The sequence below is a fragment of the Biomphalaria glabrata genome, chromosome 15 (genome assembly GCF_947242115.1).
Source record: "Biomphalaria glabrata chromosome 15, xgBioGlab47.1, whole genome shotgun sequence".
NCBI classification, from domain to species: domain Eukaryota; kingdom Metazoa; phylum Mollusca; class Gastropoda; family Planorbidae; genus Biomphalaria; species Biomphalaria glabrata.
In genome coordinates, this window is record NC_074725.1 from 26276596 (window position 1) to 26294492 (window position 17897).

The 17897-nt window shown below is 36.0% G+C and overlaps 1 protein-coding gene across 1 annotated transcript in view; it reads left to right on the top strand.

Moving 5' to 3' along the window:
* Positions 1–15669, top strand: part of LOC106080169 (aminopeptidase N-like) — a 93904-nt gene extending 78235 nt beyond the window's left edge. Inside the window, exons 22-26 of the mRNA XM_056012017.1 lie at positions 7277–7358; positions 9348–9433; positions 11178–11321; positions 13999–14080; positions 15328–15669. Of these exons, the coding sequence (XP_055867992.1) occupies positions 7277–7358; positions 9348–9433; positions 11178–11321; positions 13999–14080; positions 15328–15495 (562 nt within the window). The 3' untranslated portion in view covers positions 15496–15669. The remainder of the gene's footprint in view (positions 1–7276; positions 7359–9347; positions 9434–11177; positions 11322–13998; positions 14081–15327) is intronic.
* The last annotated feature ends 2228 nt before the right edge of the window (positions 15670–17897 follow it).

A 17897-nucleotide genomic window follows, 5' to 3' on the forward strand; every position in this document is an offset into this window, starting at 1 on the left:
TCTTATTTGTCTGTTAAGTGTCTGTCTTATTTGTCTGTTAAGTGTCTGCCTTATTTGTCTGTTTTTAAAGCAGTGGTTCTCTGAACCCTTCTACGTGGATATGAGACATGGGCGACATGGGTACAATACAGAAAGAAATTAAGACTTCTTCAACACTTTCATAAAAGATGTTAGCGCTCTATCATGGGCCTACGGTGGCAAAACGCATATGAAATGCGTAGGACGCTATTAACTTTTTAAAAAAATGTTTTGTCGGTAATCTATAAGATAAGTCTAACTGCCATTTTCCGCAGAATAATTGGTTACATTAGCATTGTTTTGCTTAACACCGAGGACAGCAAACAGTGCGTTAAGGACTTCCGAGGTCGCTGTCGTTCTGAGTGTATATGATCTCCACTTCAACGAGGCGGGGGTGTCACATAATCGTTTGAGACTCACTGTGACATGAAGTGATTTAGTAGTCCTTTGACTATCTCGTGCCTTTTTCACGAAGAAACTATTGGTATGTAACTGACCACGGGGTGAAAACCTCAGTTAACCTGGAGCTTTAGTAGATGAAGGAGGTACTTGTAATTTTTCTACTGTAATATGTATTTTGTAAAGTTCATTTCATTCTGAACATGGAGATGTACTTTTGTATTGGATAATATTATTATGTGTGTCTATGTGGTTATATTAGCCAGGATATATTTTATCAATAAATTTGTCGTCTGCTGATATCTGACTTATTCATTGTATTTAAAGAACTGTGTAGCTAAGTAAGTTATACACGTTATTCGTGACACCAGTAGCAAACTAGTACATGAAGAGAAGCCACACAGGATTACACACTCAAGATAACATACAATGAACAGGTTACAGGGGGACAAGGGTTACTTAGTAACAAATGTCGACAGTTCGTTGCCTTCATATAGTTCTTATCTTATCTTATATAATACAGACGTTACTTCAAAAAAGAAGATGATTACGTCCTACGCGTCATGCATTTAGTCATGCATATTAACCAATGACTTAAATTCTGCCAAGTCACTGGTTTTCCTGGCTAGCTCAGGCAACCCATTCCATGCTCTAATAGCACTAGGGAAGAAGGAGTATTTGTACAAATTTGTCCTAGCATATGGGACGAGGAATGTGCCTTTATCTTTGTGTCTTTCAGAGTATTTTATTAAATTTTGTTTTTGTATTTGAAGATTATGGTTCAGTGTTTTATGTATGATTGCTACTTTACTTTTGAGCCTTCTGTCCTGAAGGCTTTCTAAATTTAGTGATTTTACTAAAGGTGTTACTCTAGTCAAATGTGAATATTCGTTTGTTATGAATCTCACTGCTCTATTTTGTGTCTGTTCCAGTTTCTTAATGTTTTCTTGAGTTGAGGGGTCCCAAACGGAGGATGCATATTCTATTATTGGCCTAACCAAGGTTAAGTAACATTTTAGTTTTATGTTCTTATTTGATTTATAGAAATTTCTTTTAATAAATCCTAATGCTTTGTTTGATTTTTTTGTAGTTTCATCAATATGTGGATTCCATGATAGTTTTTCATTTATTATAACACCTAGGTATTTTGCGTTTTTAGTCTGTGATACTGGTTTGCCATGAATAAGATAAGTGGAATTAATTTGTTTTAGTTTTTTTGTTACTCTTAACAACTGACATTTTTCTGGGTGGAAAGACATGCTCCAATTTGATTCCCATTTCTGTAATTCATCTAATTCTCTTTGTAAAATATCTGTGTCTTGTGTTGTTTTTATTGTTCTATATATTATGCAATCGTCTGCAAATAATCTGACTTTTGTTCCTGAACTAATGCAATTTGGTAAATCATTTATGTAAATTAAAAATAGTAGTGGACCCAAGACTGTACCTTGAGGTACACCTGAGTTTACTGTTATCGGTGTTGATTTAGAGCCATTTATTATTACAGTTTGTTCTCTCCCTATCAGAAAGTCTTTAATCCACTGATGCAGTGGACCATTAATGCCGAAATATTTTAATTTTTTAAGCAAACTATGGTGGTGAACTTTGTCAAAAGCCTTAGAAAAATCTAGTAAGATAGCATCTATTTGTTCACTATTATCTAAACCTTTTGAAAAATCATCAATTAGTCCTATTAGTTGTGTTTCACATGATCTATATTTCCTAAAGCCATGTTGGTATGGTGTGAGGACATTATGTTTGTCTAAGTGGTTTATGATGTTGCTACATATTATGTGTTCTAGGATTTTACATGTGATGCTGGTAAGTGATACTGGTCTGTAGTTCCCTGGGTCAGATTTTTCTCCTTTTTTAAATAGGGGGGTGACATTAGCTTCTTTCCAGTCCTTTGGTACTCTGCCCTGGTTAAGTGAAGCCTGAAAGAGTATTTTGAACACTGGGGCTAGCTCATTACTTAGTTCTTTGAGTAATCTAGCTGGAATACCATCAGGTCCAGAAGCTTTATTAGGTTTGATGTTGGCTAATAGTTTTTTAATTCCATTTTCTTGTACTACTATATCTTCTATGTTGTCTACTTGGGTCAAATTCAGTAATATGTCTTTGTCTCCTGGGGCTGAGAATGCTGATGCAAAGTATTTGTTTAGAATGTTTGCTTTAGTTTCATTATCATTATGTATTATGTTATGTTCATCTTTTAATGGCGCTACGCCTGTTGTTTCCATTTTCTTAGACTTAATGTATGACCATAGGTTTTTGTTGTTATCTTTAGATATTACATTGTTTATGTATTCACTCTGCAGATGTCTGCTTACTTTTTGGGTTAAGTGTTTAATTTTTATATACTTTTTGTAAACTCTTTCTGCATTAGTTTCTTTAAATTTTCTATAGAGGTTTTCCTTCTGTTTACAAAGCTTCTTTAGTCTATTATTAAACCAGCATTTATTTATTTTGTTTGATGTGTATTTAGTTGGTATATGATTTTCTATTATGCTTTTAAGATGGTTTTTAATGAAATTCCAGAGGTCATCGACTGGTTGGTTAATGTCTTTTTCTAATAAGAATGTTTGTTGAAAGTTTAGTGCAGCTTGGTGTAGTTGTGTTAGGTTACATTTATTCCAGAGTAAGATTTTTCTTTTGGGTTTTGTATTGGCTACTGCTTTTATCTGACTGTGTATTTTTATGATCTCATGGTCTGATAGACCAGGGATAATTTCATAATCAACTACTAATCCAGGTCTGTTGGTTAAGAAGAGATCTAATGTGTTGTTTAATCTAGTTGGCTTTTTAATGATTTGATCTAAACTTAGGTTGTGTAAAGTTTCTATGAAAAGCTCATTTATGTCCTTAAGGTTTTGGTGTTTATCTATGGTTAGTGTTTTCCAATTTATATCAGGTAGGTTGAAATCACCCATAATCCAAAAAACTGCATTTTTATTTGTCTCTTTAAGTGTAGTAATCTGATTACATAGTTCCTGCATGTATTCTAAACTAGAATTTGGTGGTCTGTAAATGCTGCCTATTATTAGGGATGTTGAGGTGGTATTAATTTTACAAAATGTTGATTCTACATTTTTTGAGTTAGGTAAGGTAATTTCTTCTGCTATAAGAGTGTTTTTTATTGCTAAAAGAACTCCTCCATGATTATCAGCCCTATCTTTTCTAAAAATTTCATAATTACTATTGAAAATTTCTGCATTATAAATTTCAGGATGCAGCCAAGTTTCTGTTCCTGCAATTATGTCTGGTTTCTCACATTCTAATAAAATTTCTAAGTCTGCTGTTTTGTTCCTAATGCTTTGAAAATTTATAACTAAGGTTTTAAGGTATTTTGGTATTACTTCTTTAGTAGGTTTGTTAAGTGAGGCTGTTGTATTAATTTTAGTAGATTTAGGTTTAACAGGAGTGGATCTGGCTAGTGGTTGGTGAGTTTGGTTCGGGATGGTGTTTAGGATGTTGTATGGGTTAGAAGTGTCCGCATCAAAGGAATCAAACAGTCCTGATGTAAACTGAGGTAACCCACACGGTACACAGTGCCATGATGCGTCTTTGTTGCCTAAGGCATAATACACAGGTGTATTCATATGGAGACATGATGCATGGTACCATTCATCGCAGGTGTCACATTGAATGGCTTTCTGTTTCAGGGTGCATATTTTTTTGCAGATGTTGCATCTATCTTTAGATCTAGGCCCTGGATTTGACTCTACATCTCCTGCCATTAATATTAACAGTGATAGGTATTTATTTCTGCTGTGTCTGATTGAGAACTTCCATTTGTGATGGGTAATCTTCTTTAATGTTATAGATGTGTATGTTAGGTTATTTTTGAAGTTGCATTGTTCTAAAGTGTGATGATTGATTATGACTGTTGTTTCCTTTTTAAGTTTAGTGTTGACAGAGGTAGATCTAGTTCTGTGTTCAGCTAGTGTGCATTTGGTGATTATTAGGATAAATAGCCAGAGCAATTTCATGATGACTGTTCTTGATTTTAGTTTTTAAGGAGTCTAGTCTAAATCTAGTTTAAGGTTTACAATGCCTAAGTTAAGTCTAAATCTAAAGTGAAAGCTAGTTTACAATGACAATTAAATCAAATCAAATGGTTTATTAAATTCAAAATGTGGACCTAGACTAGATCTAGAATCTAGATCTAATTCTAGATCAATATATTTACGTGTATAACTAACTACATAGAATATTACTATTAGTTATTATTAGTAGTATTAGTAGATGATTAGTAGATCTAAAGCCTTAATTAAAGTCTAAGTCTAACAGTAGACAGACTAGATCTAAAATCTAAGGAAGGATATAATAATAAATATAGACTAGATCTAGGATCTAATAAATTATAAGGCAAGGATTAGTGAGACAAAATAGTCCTAAGCTAAGAATTGTTAATTTGAATTAATTAGTAGAAAAAATGCTGAATTAAGTTAAATATATAATTTAAAGATATTAGTTTATTAGTTAAATAGCTTTTTTAATGAATTTGGTTTGATTTAATACAACAAAACGAAAAATTTAACTCATCTCTGATTACAGTAAACAGGGAGCAGCCATCTTGCCAAGAGCGCGTAACTCTATTCGTGATCATTTACACTGTCTGACTCTATTGTAATACACCCGCCGTAGCTCATCAAGTATAAATTCATCATATCAAATGTAGGAGCATATGTGAGTAGTCAGAACGAGGTCAGTTTTTATATGTATAATGGGACACCAATATCTTAGATTTCTGAACACACATAAATCTGAAACTGTTCCTAGTTCATGGTTTATAATTGTACTTCAAATTATTTGGTTACTATCAAAGTCAAAAGCTTTGCATCACACTCAAAGAGTTTTACAAAACGAAAAAAAAATGTAAAGTTCATGTAACATATTCAAGCTAAGCTTTGCTTTAAGCAAATTCCATGTATTACCTAGAAATGTTTCCCTTAAATGTCACGTGTCTGGTCATGTGACTGTAACTTGTGTTCAAATCTGGCAAGCAGAAGTGCGTTGCGACATAATAAATACAAGCCTTAAGCAAACCAGTATGTTAGGTCTATTCTGGTGATAATGTTTCTTAAAAATCCGGGACAACCGATCTCTATCAGTTGACACCAAGATCCAGGAGGTCTGGTAGAATCACCATGGAGAAAGACTGTAAAGAGAAAGAACAAGGTTACAAAGATAGTTTGTGTCGAAACACTAACTTAAAATCGGCCCCCGAAGTGGTCAACCCAGGAAGGTAAAAACGCAGGTTTCAGTATTTTCAGAAAACAAAATTCATAATGAAATTCTATCAAAAACAAATGACAGAGAAGAATGGAGAAAGAAGGTTGACAGATCTTGTGTAGTGCCCCAGCGGTCCAGCAGATCATAGTATTGGTGAACTTAAATGTGGAGTTAAATGTGAACCTGGACTAATTGATGTTTTATAATGAATATCTAATTGATCTAATTGTTTTGTAAATGGTCAATCTCTTATTCAAATCCTCAAGAAAAATAAATTCCGTAAAAAAATAATAATTCCTATAGATGTGAACAGCACTGCAGTTCACTCGATAATAAAAAAACTACTTATTAATTGTTGTTTTAAATTATGTCCAACGTAAATGCTTAGTAAACAGATTTTTTATCTTTAAAAAAAAAGTTGTTTTTGTGTGTGTAAATGTAGTAGTTAGTATGACAGAACTTACTTAACTTAGCAATAAAAATGTAAAGAAAAATGTTTTTTGTCAAAAAATCTAAAACCACTTACATAAATGTGTTAAAATATGGCATATAGTCTTCTTCCCTACCAGAGTGCCTGCCGTATTTGTTACTATCAATAGTGAATAGTTGTATTATGTGTCCTAGTAGTATCATGTGTCCTAGTAGTGACGCCACAGTGTCCTAGTAGTATCATGTGTCGTCTTGTTCCCTGTCTCAGGTCTCAATGAACCATTTCGCACTACGTCTTGCGCAACGGTGTATAAGAGTAGGATGTGAAAATCTTACTTGAAGGAACGTCTGTAATTTACAAGACAAGATAGAATAACTGTTTTTGGGAATCGCACGATGAAATAGAAAGTTTTTTCCCTTTTATTATTGAAAGAGGTTTAGTGTTTACGATTAACATATAGATCTATATACAGGGTGGCCGCTAGCAGAGCGGAAAATTGGTCAAGCATTTTTATTTTTACAAAGAACAATTTTTTTTTTAAAGGCATATTACAATTTAATAGGCGCGGTGGCTGAGCGGTTTTGGGTTCGAATCCTGGTGAAGACTGGGATTTTTTATTTTGAGGGATCTTTAGGGCGCCTCTGAGGCCACCCAACTTTAATGGGTATCTGATATTATTTGGGGAAAAGTAAAGGCGGTTGGTCGTTATGTTGGCCATATTACATCCTCGTTAACCTTGGGCCACAGAAACAGATGACCTTTTATCATTAGCCCTATAAGGGAAGTTGTTTTTTTTTACTAAATATTAAGGGAGATTTTAAAAGATTGGAAATAACTAACGATTTTATGACCGAAAAGCTAGATCTAGCTTGATTAACATTAAGTAATCAATACTGATTTTAAGAACTGTTTAATTCAATAGTTCGAGCTTTGCCACGGCATAAAACACAATTGAAAAAGCAGGTCACAGCCTCACAGGCAGAGATATATATATAAGCTTTTCCCAACCTCGTTTTCGACTCATCACTAGAGTTTATGTCACGTCCGCTATTCTGAAGCTTTGTTAATAACAAACTCCAGACGCAGTCATCCATGACATTAAAGTCTGGACTTCTGGATCTTGCTATTCTTGATCTGACCCTCAAATGTTCCGCTGTTCAATCAACCTCCCATGTATTTTGTTTTTCATTTCAGAATCGACATCAACTTCCGATCTTTCGTTTCATGTTACGCTGTCTCGAGAGGTGACTGGGACGAGTGGAATTTTACATTCAAAGTAAGTTATAAATAGAAAGTTCAAATGTCAGGGGGGGTAAAAAAAAAATGACGTCATAGACCGTGAAACAAATAAGCGGAGATATACGAGACAATTGGAAGTAAGTTTTGGATTAGACCGAGACCAATTGTCATAGTAGGCCTCAACAGTGACTTGCGACGTCACAACATGTGGGCGTTACAACACAGCTTTGTGCAACGAGATATCGGTCTAAACAGTGGCGACCCTAGGCAGGTGCGGGGGTGCGGGCAGCACCGGGAGACACCCACCAGGGAGGGACACCCAAGTGGGAAAAAGGCACTTTTCCTAAATGCAACTTTATAAAAAAAATTACTGCCTCGAATTTCTCTCAAAATTGAGTATCAAGATGTCCCAACCCTTTTTAATTTCATTCTATTGGACTTGATTATGTGTTGTAGACGTCAGGAGAAAGAGTTTCTGAAGCTCAGAAATGTAGAAAACCCTTGCTGCCCGGGGTTTCGCCCCGGAAAACTTTGAATGAATTTAAGGCACTCCTCCAAACATCTGACCAGTTGAGTGGTGAACGTAACATTTTTGGTGCAATGTCTTGAAAAACACATAGGCGTAAGTCTCACGCACACCATTCGACGGATAAGGCTGCACGCTTTCTCCACGGAAATCAGTCTAAGGCGACTTATTGTTCAAAATAAAGAAAGATGTTTGCTTTTGAGGGGAAGATTCTTTTTTCCTGGAGGTGGGGACACCCCCGAGATTACCGCACCAGGTTGCACCGACCCTAGTGACGCCACTGGGTCTAAACTGTCCTCAGGTTTCGACGTTGCAGGTCAATGTTCAGGGCTTCTATGACAATTGGTCTAGCTTAGTATTACGTTTCTAAAGTTAAAAAAAAAATTACAGCCACCGTTATTGGAGATATAAGTTTACGGGAAAGGATGGGGGTGGGATAATTAAAACAGTTAATTTTTTATGTGGCACGGTAGCTGAGTGGTAAAGCGCTTGGCTTTCGAATCAGGGGTCCTGGTTCTAATCCTGGAGGTCTCCCTGCCTTGTCACCAATTGGAGTTCATCTCAGGTTCTAATCCTGGTGAAGACTGGGATTTTTAATTTCAAGATCTTTTGGCGTCTCTGAGCCCACACAGTTTCAATGGGTAGCTGGCATTAGTTGGGAAAAAGTAAATGTGGTTGGTCACGTGACAACTCGTTAACCGTGGGCCACAGAAACAGAGGACCCTTTACATTCTTTGCCCTACAGATCGCAAGGTCTGAAAGGGGAACTTTACACTTTTATGTTTACGGTATACATAGTATAGCATGTGCTGTTAATGTATGGCTGTATGCGCGCTGGACTGTCGTTCGGTCGACTCAAAGGTCATGGGTTCATACCCTGCCCGCTGCCAACTCCCGTCGCCTTGCGGGAGGTTTGGACAAAGATATAGATTATCTTCAACTTCGAAGGAACATTCGAAACATGTAAAACATTTGACATGTAGGCCTAGTTCAAATGGTGTATGAATATATTTCTGTGTGTGCACTTTATAGTCAAGTAAATATCAAACTGTCAAGTTTTTTTTAATTATTTATTTTGAAATTTCGCCTTAAAATTTTTTTTGGAAAAATTTCTTACGTTTTCCTTCAGGTTCCATTACATGCTTCCACATTTCTCTACATCGCTTTCTCTTCATTTTCTTTCTTCATGAGTGTATTTATAAAACCTTTCGATCATTTGGGACTAGATGATGTAAAACTCATGTCGTTCTATGGCCAACGGTTAACGAGGGTGTGATGTGGCCAGCACAATGACCAATGACCTTTAATGTTCTAATATATATATCAGATACCCATTACACTTCGGTGAACGTATGAGCATATAAAAAAATCCTTCGTAGAGATTCAAACTAGAGTCCTTTCGGTTCGAAAGCCAAGTGCTTTACCATTTGATCACTACGCTGCTAACTGTTAAACTTCCTGAATGTCGGTGTTAAACTATTTTTTTTCCTTTTTTCCTAGAAATACCTAGAATCCGAGCTGCCAACGGAGAGGCTGACTCATCTACAAGCTTTGTCCTGTGCCCGCCAGCCATGGATACTGAACCAGTAAAATTAAACCTTTGTTTTATATCTCATTATGTCATCTTTTAATATGTATCAGTGATGTGATGCCAAATTCATGACCCGCGGGTCTTTTCCGGCGTTGATATCCGGCCCTCAAAAGTGATCATTCTACTAGACGGTGTATTTGTTGGAATGTGGCTTTTGACAAGAATTTAGGAAATGTTTATGGTCCCGAGGACAAAACAGGGCACCACTGGTTTCGCATAATATGGAATCAAGATTGATAATAATTTTCGAAAGTTGAATACAATAACAGCCTCCACTATGGTTTTACTTTTCTTTAGGTCAACCCAATGACGAAATATTATCAATTATATGCTTCTAGAAACACACATCCATCTACTTGGCGCTTCTGCCCTTAGAGAGCTCTGGTCTCTGTCGCTACAGGCCTTGGAGAGCTCTGATCTCTGTCGATACAGCCCTTGGAGAGCTCTGATCTCTGTCGATACAGCCCTTGGAGAGCTCTGACCTCTGTCGCTAAAGCCCTTGGAGAGCTCTGATCTCTGTCGCTAAAGCCCTTGGAAAGCTCTGATCTCTGTCGATACAGCCATTGGAGAGCTCTGATCTCTGTCGATACAGCCATTGGAAAGCTCTGATCTCTGTCGCTAAAGCCCTTGGAGAGCTCTGATCTCTGTCGCTAAAGCCCTTGGAGAGCTCTGATTTCTGTCGCGGCAGCCCTTGGAGAGCTCTGATCTCTGTCGATACAGCCATTGGAGAGCTCTGATCTCTGTCGCTAAAGCCCTTGGAGAGCTCTGATCTCTCTCGCTAAAGCCCTTGGAGAGCTCTGATCTCTGTCGCTACAGCCCTTGGAAAGCTCTGATCTCTGTCGCTACAGCCCTTGGAGAGCTCTGATCTCTGTAGCTAAAGCCCTTGGAAAGCTCTGATCTCTGTCGCTACAGCCATTGGAGAGCTCTGATCTCTGTCGCGGCAGCCCTTGGAGAGCTCTGATCTCTGTCGGTAAAGCTCTTGGAGAGTTCTGGTCTCTGGTTTGCTACAGCCTTTGAGAGCTCTGGTCTCTGGTCTGCTACAGCCTTTGAGAGCTTTTACCTAATCATATGGAGTGATACCTAGGATTTAACTATATCTTTATGAAAGTTCATCGAATACATATGAATATTAACAATGTAAAAATAATTGCGTTCATAAATTTCTGTATTCTGAGGTATCAAGTCGTTAGTCGAACTATCAATACAACAGCACGTCTCTTCTATTTGCATTGACGAAGATAGGGTTGTAGTTGTTGAAAGTTTGTAGTTCATGATCTGTACAATTCTTTCTGAAAATATTGAAACCTGCCTTTTTACCTACCTGAGCGGACCATATCGGGGGCACATTTTAAGTTTGTGTTTCCACACAAACGTTTTTAGTGTAATCTTGTTTTATATATAATTGACATCGATAAATGCATAAAATTGAGCTAAACAAAAAATAATTGGTAACAAAATATTTCTAAACGCACAGATTTATTATTGTTAGTCTAGATCTATTACAAATGTAATGACATGACATCCAAACTAATTGATACACTTAATATAACCATTGTCCTTCTTCCTCATAAACTTTCGTTTCCTGTTCCATTGTAGCGTATCTGATTCTCACGATTCCTTGCGTTAAAAAAATTCATAAACCCCTTATTTTAAATCTTAAAATAACTGCCCGCATTATAATATTTTGAATTGTAGACCCCTTCTACAAACACGATACAACTAATATCCTTTAATTTCAGCTACATGGAATCAATACTGTCTGAGAATACCTCGATACGTTTCCATGAGAGGCTGAACGTGATTTCGAATGTGGCTTCTACTGACGTAGGACGAGCTCTGGCCTGGGATTTCTATAAAACAAACTTCAAGAGACTGAAAGAATTGTAAGTTACCTTAGTTTACATCGGAATTATCCCAATGTCTACATCAGTGTTTCCCAAACTGTGTTCCGCGAGGTCTGAATAGGTGTTCCGCGGAACCGTATTGTTCCGCGAGGTCTGAATAGGTGTTCCGCGATGTTCTGGAATAATTAAATTGTTTGCCATGATCTGAATTAATTTCGTTCACTACTCAGAATGTGCAAAGTTAAAACGGAACAAGGTGGCTCATTGCACAATTACAAGTGGCGCATTTCACCCTCTAGAGAATATCCAGAAAAAAGCGTGCCTGCTTGCACAAAATGATTATAGGCGATTTCTAAAAAAAAATAAGGTTAAACAGGAATTTAATTTACTAGCTATTACGACGCCTAGATCGATCAACATGTTTATAAAACTATTGAGAACAAAAAAACAACAGACCACATTCGATTTATGTTAGTGTTTGCGTCAAACTCTATCTCGTACTTGTACGGCCTTTGGTTTTGTTACTTTTTGGCATTTTTTGTTTCACCTGATTAAGCTTTTCTTAATTTCAATTTCTTAATTAGCGGAATCGACAAAAAGTTCAACATTTTTGAAGAATTTATTGGCCGTAATCATCACTCTAAGGAAAAAACCAGACGGTCAGACGTATTTCTGGAAGCAAAGTCATGTCTAGAAAATCTTCAATTAGATAAAGTGAACTAAAGTAAACAAAACCGACTAGGAGTGGTCGAGTTTCTGAAACTGTAACCTTGCTAAAAATAATTTTTTAGATTGTTCTCTTCAGAGACATCATTTTCTGAACACATCAAGGGGCTGTCTGTGGAAGCTCGGAAGCAAAAGGTTGGCCACCCCATGTGTTTAAAGGTAAAGTTTGAGAAACACTGGTCTAGATCGGTAACTCCACTTTCCGATTCCCACATTCTCCATACCCCCCCCCCCATTAATTTGTAATCTGCACTCCCATTCCAAACATTTCCGACAGTCTGCCCCTTCTCACAAACATCCTGCTCCAGTGTGGCTGCGCAGGCACGTCTAGAGGTTCCATGGCTGTCGGACTTGTAAACCCGGGTTTTAAGTATAACAGTCACAATCTTGATCAGTAACACCTTCAGTCTCATTTCCCATTCCTCTCAAAGTCATCTTTTTCCTTCTTCTGCCCTTCATCGCCCCCTTCCCCCCTACCCAAACCAAACCAAACCAAATGTTCTAACATACCTTCATTAAAAAAAAAGTGCGTTTGAAGGAATAGGAGCGGCAAGGTGCCCTAAAATAAATTGGTTACTGAGTTCTCTCAGCAGACAGGCGTGGGAGCGCTTGACCTCTGGTCCTCACTAAAGACTTTACAATGTATGTGACCTTACTGGGTTAGGTCACACTATATCTACATAGTGCAACAAAACCCCCGCACTTCACTCAATATTTGTCACAGCTGGAGGCTGAACGCCTCGAACCCTGTACTCTCAAGCTCATGAGTTCTGATGACGGCTTTCTTGTGGAAATCAGCGAGGCAGCTTGTTTGCACTGGTGTACCGGATCTTTGTTGAATTCCCATCCTGATACTCAAAGTATCGTTGCATTGAATAAGTTTCAAAGTATCGTTGCATTGAATAAGTTTCATAGTATCGTTGCATTGAATATGTTTCAAGGTATCGTTGCATTGCATAAGTTTCAAAGAATCGTTGCATTGAATAAGTTTCAAAGAATCGTTGCATTGAATAAGTTTCAAAGTATCGTTGCATTGAATAAGTTTCAAAGTATCGTTGCATTGAATAAGTTTCATAGTATCGTTGCATTGAATATGTTTCAAGGTATCGTTGCATTGAATAAGTTTCAAAGTATCGTTGCATTGCATAAGTTTCAAAGAATCGTTGCATTGAATAAGTTTCAAAGAATCGTTGCATTGAATAAGTTTCAAAGAATCGTTGTATTGAATAAGTTTCAAAGAATCGTTGCATTGAATAAGTTTCAAAGTATCGTTGCATTGAAAAAGTTTCAAAGTATAGTTGCATCGAATAAGTTTCAAAGTATCGTTGCATTGAATAAGTTTCAAAGTATCGTTGCATTGAATATGTTTTAAGGTATCGTTGCATTGAATAAGTTTCAAAGTATCGTTGCATTACATAAGTTTCAAAGAATCGTTGCATTGAATAAGTTTCAAAGAATCGTTGCATCGAATAAGTTTCAAAGAAACGTTGGATTGAATACGTTTCAAAGAATCGTTGCATTGAATAAGTTTCAAAGTATCGTTGCATTGAAAAAGTTTCAAAGTATCGTTGCATCGAATAAGTTTCAAAGTATCGTTGCGTTGAATAAGTTTCAAAGTATCGTTGCATTGAATAAGTTTCAAAGTATCGTTGCGTTGAATAAGTTTCAAAGTATCGTTGCATTGAATAAGTTTCAAAGTATCGTTCAATTGAAAAAGTTTCAAAGTATCGTTGCATTGAATAAGTTTCAAAGTATCGTTGAATTGAATAAGTTTCAAAGTATCGTTGCATTGAAAAATTTATCTCCCTTGTTCACGCAGTAACCAGATGTGGACTAGTTTTAACTTCTGTTGTTACCCAATCTGCTCCCACAAGACAGATGTTTCCACCAAGGTGACACATTGAGGCCACACTAGTGGAAAACCACGGTTTCTTACACACAAATATTTTGGAGATTTTCAACTTTTAACTTTTATTTTGTTTGTTTTCAGATATGGTTATCCATTCTTCAGTTGGCAGAGATTGTTGGCGTCTTTAACTAGCAATTTCAACACAGCCATAGAGCTGAAAGAGGTACTGAATATACATTACAAATACAATTGTCCATTTGTCTCTTTGATGTCTGTGTAGGTAGAATGTTGAGTTATGTCTAGGATGGGCATATCCTTTACTTAATTCATAGCAAAATCTAGATAATCTTAAAAAGATGTTTCAGAGAGAGAGAGAGGAGAAAGAAGGAGAGAATAGAGAAAGACATAAGAGAGACATAAGAGAGAGAAATAAAGAGAAAGAGAAATTAGAGAAAGAGAGAGAAGAGAGATAAAAGAAAATATAAAGAGAGAATAAAGATAGAGGGAAAGATAGAGTTAAGAAGGAGACAGACAAGAGAGAGAAGAGATGCGAGAGAGAGAGAGATAAGTGTGTCTCTATGTGGATGTGGCTTCTACAGTCTACAAATCCAAAACAATCATCTGAAGTAATTTATGTATAACCTTTAATTCTTTTGTCACAAAGCCTGCACCAACTCACTCTGTCTGTTTGTCTAGTAAAAAGTTTAAACACCCATTTTCGGATCAACTTCAAACTTTGAATAATTATACATTTTGTAGACAAAAATCAACCTAAAAGAATAAGCCATTTAGTCAAAAATAATGGTAATATATTGTACAGTTTGATACCAACAATGAAAATCATTCCTTTCGTATCCACCGATCTGGTTAAATATGTCCTTTAAATATTTGAGCTCGTTATTCCTCCTTAGAAAAGTAAATGATCTTTCAAAGTTTAAAAATAATTCATAATCATTATTAATCTGAACCTAACTAAAAATGAATTATTTTAAAATTTACCAATTGCACAATTAACGATTGGTAATTAATTATTTTGTTTGATATCGAATAAGGGAGATAACTTCTTTTTTCTAATTGCGGAGTTTAAACCCTTAGATTGCTTGTTTTTATAATAACAAAAAAAGTTTTTTTTTTTTATATTATGCCTGTTTCTTGTGTAACTAGGTCATCAGATAGTATAATTGTAAAGCAACTCAAATAATGATTTGCGCTAAATTTAGATCCAAATAAACTAGTATGCAAAAACAAATTTAGTGTAAGAATATTATTATCTATCTATCTATCTACCATCCATATACCGTTCATACATCGATCAATCTCTCCAACTTATCTATGCCCATGCAAATTGTGGATACCTGCAAAACAGTGCTAAATTGCTTCAGAAGATTGGAAAGTTGTTTCAAAGTAGAGTATTCCACCCTCAATACTATTTATCTTCTGTGTTGATTTCGTTCTTATATTATTCCACAGTTGACTGACTTCCAGGCTCAACAAGAAGGCAATCTATCAGAAATAGCAGCGACATTATCACAGGCCATTGACAAGGTTAAGGCCAACATTAAATGGATGGAGAACTACCTACCACAAATTCGTCAAATAATTACAGAAAAACTAGCCCAATCTGCAAATTGTCAATGATTCTATGTCAAACACTACACATATATCTATCCCATCTGTAGCACTGTTTGTACACTGTGGTGGAAAAAATTTAAATTTTGAAGTTTTATTACAAATAGAAAGTCATTATGTTTTCCATAACACTGACATATAATTTTTTTCACTGATTATAATATATAGTTCCTTCTGATTTCAAGTGCAAGAAAAATGTTTTTATTTATTGTATATGTTTCGGAAATACAATATTTTTTCACTATATTCAATAAGTGTTCTTTGTTAATATCCTTATAAAAGTTAATCTCAGTTATCTTCTTTTTAGTTACGTTTTGATCCTTGAGGTGCTGGGTAACATTCTTTCATTTTTTAGACACTACAAGAAGGGAAAGTGATGTGGGGAAACGTTGAGCCAATCAAATGGAACCTGAAAAAAAAAGAGGCTAAACGTGCCTTTGTCACTTTTTCTGTTATTGAAAATAGTTCCGCCGGTATCAATATCTGAGCCACACATGAAGCCCAGGAGTTAGACTTGTAAGAGGCTATTTGAGACGCATACCAATAGGAAGCATTTTATAAGTAGTGCAGTGCTTATACCCATTATCAGTTCCAGCAATGACAAACTATAGTTATAAAAGAAATTTATAAAAAAAAATTCACTTAATATGTTTATGTTTTAATGCATAACAATATTTGAAAAAATATAAATAATACATTTTTTAAAATAAAATCCTGTAAATGAAGTACAAAAATACAAATAGAGATAAAATAGATTAGCAGTACTGCTTTGTACAATATTTATATAATTTATTTACATTATTTATTAGCTATTTTTGGGGGTGCGGTGGTCGAAGGGTTAAGCGCTTGGCTTCCGAACCTGAGGTCCTGGATTCGAATACCGGTGAAGACTGGGGTTTTGAACTTCGAGATTTTTAGGGCGCATCTGAGTCCACCCAACATTATTGGGTACCTGATTTTAAGTGGGGAAAGTAAAGGCGGTTGGTCGTTGTGCTGGCCACATAATACCTTGCTCGTTAACTGTTGGCCAAAGAACACAGATGACCTTAATATCATCTGCCCCATAAATCGCAAGGTCTGAAGGGGAAACTTTATTTATTACTTTTATTAGCTATTATAGGAACTATATTTTTTCTTCAAGCAAGAATTATGGACTTTTCGTAATATTTAATGTGTTTTTTTTTAAATTATTTTTAAGCTAGGGTTTACAATCTTTCATTATTTCTCTCTGTTTAAACTGTCGCTTTTTCGTTCGGTCTTTGTATCTCTTGCTAGAGTGTGAGTCAATGAAGTACAGAACGTCAACCAACAAGGAGTCGGTAATACCAAATGTCTGTAGTTTTCAATGAACTTGAGAAGTTACAAAAGGAAAAGGTCGTTGTGACATGTAGATTATAGATTTATTAGATTTATTTCTAAATATAGTTTAGATCTATAAATAGATCTAATTAGATCGTTACATTTTAACTGTTTGATCTATCACTTCATTTTCTTGTATGTTTCTGATTAGTTCTTCAAAGTATTTGTTTAAGGTTAGAATTTAGATTTATAGACTAGATCTAAATCCAACTAGATTTAATTAATGTATAATATAATAAGCTAAAAAAAGTCTAAAATTAGTCTCTAGACTCTAGACTTTATACATTAAAATTATTTCTTCATACTAATGACAACGTTGAGAGAATATAATTTATGAATGATGTTTGTTCCATCCCGTGCTGTCCTTCAAGAGATTTAGGCTAGGACGAAATATTACTACTTAATAATCTTCATGACTACAGACAGTGACATCTAACTGTGAGGTCTTATTACAACAGATTGATGCCTGGCTGTTTGGTTTCGAAATGCCATCATGATGGTCACTTTTTTTAATCCTGTCCAGTTCCACCCCCCTGCTGTCCTGCAGGCTTTTGTACGAAGATGTAATATTACTACTTAGAAAACCATGTCCCCCCCCCCCGGAGGCAATCTACTGTTGAGGACTTGTTACAACGGATCACTGCCTTCGTTCTGTATGGGCTTCGAACTGTCGTCGTAAATGTCACCTGTTCAAACCCTGCCCACGTCTATCCCCTGCAGGAGATTTGTGCTAGGATGTATTATTATTTATTTATTATCATGTCTACACCCAGAAGCATTCTACTGTTGAAGACTTGTTACAACGGATCACTGCCTAATGGTTTGGTTTGGGTTTCGGACTGTCGTCTTAGAGGTCACCCATTCAAACCTTGCCTACTTCCATCCCCTGCAGGAGATTTGTGCTAGGATGTATTATTATTTATTTATTATCATGTCTACACCCAGAAGCATTCTACTGTTGAAGACTTGTTACAACGGATCACTGCCTAATGGTTTGGTTTGGGTTTCGGACTGTCGTCTTAGAGGTCACCCATTCAAACCTTGCCTACTTC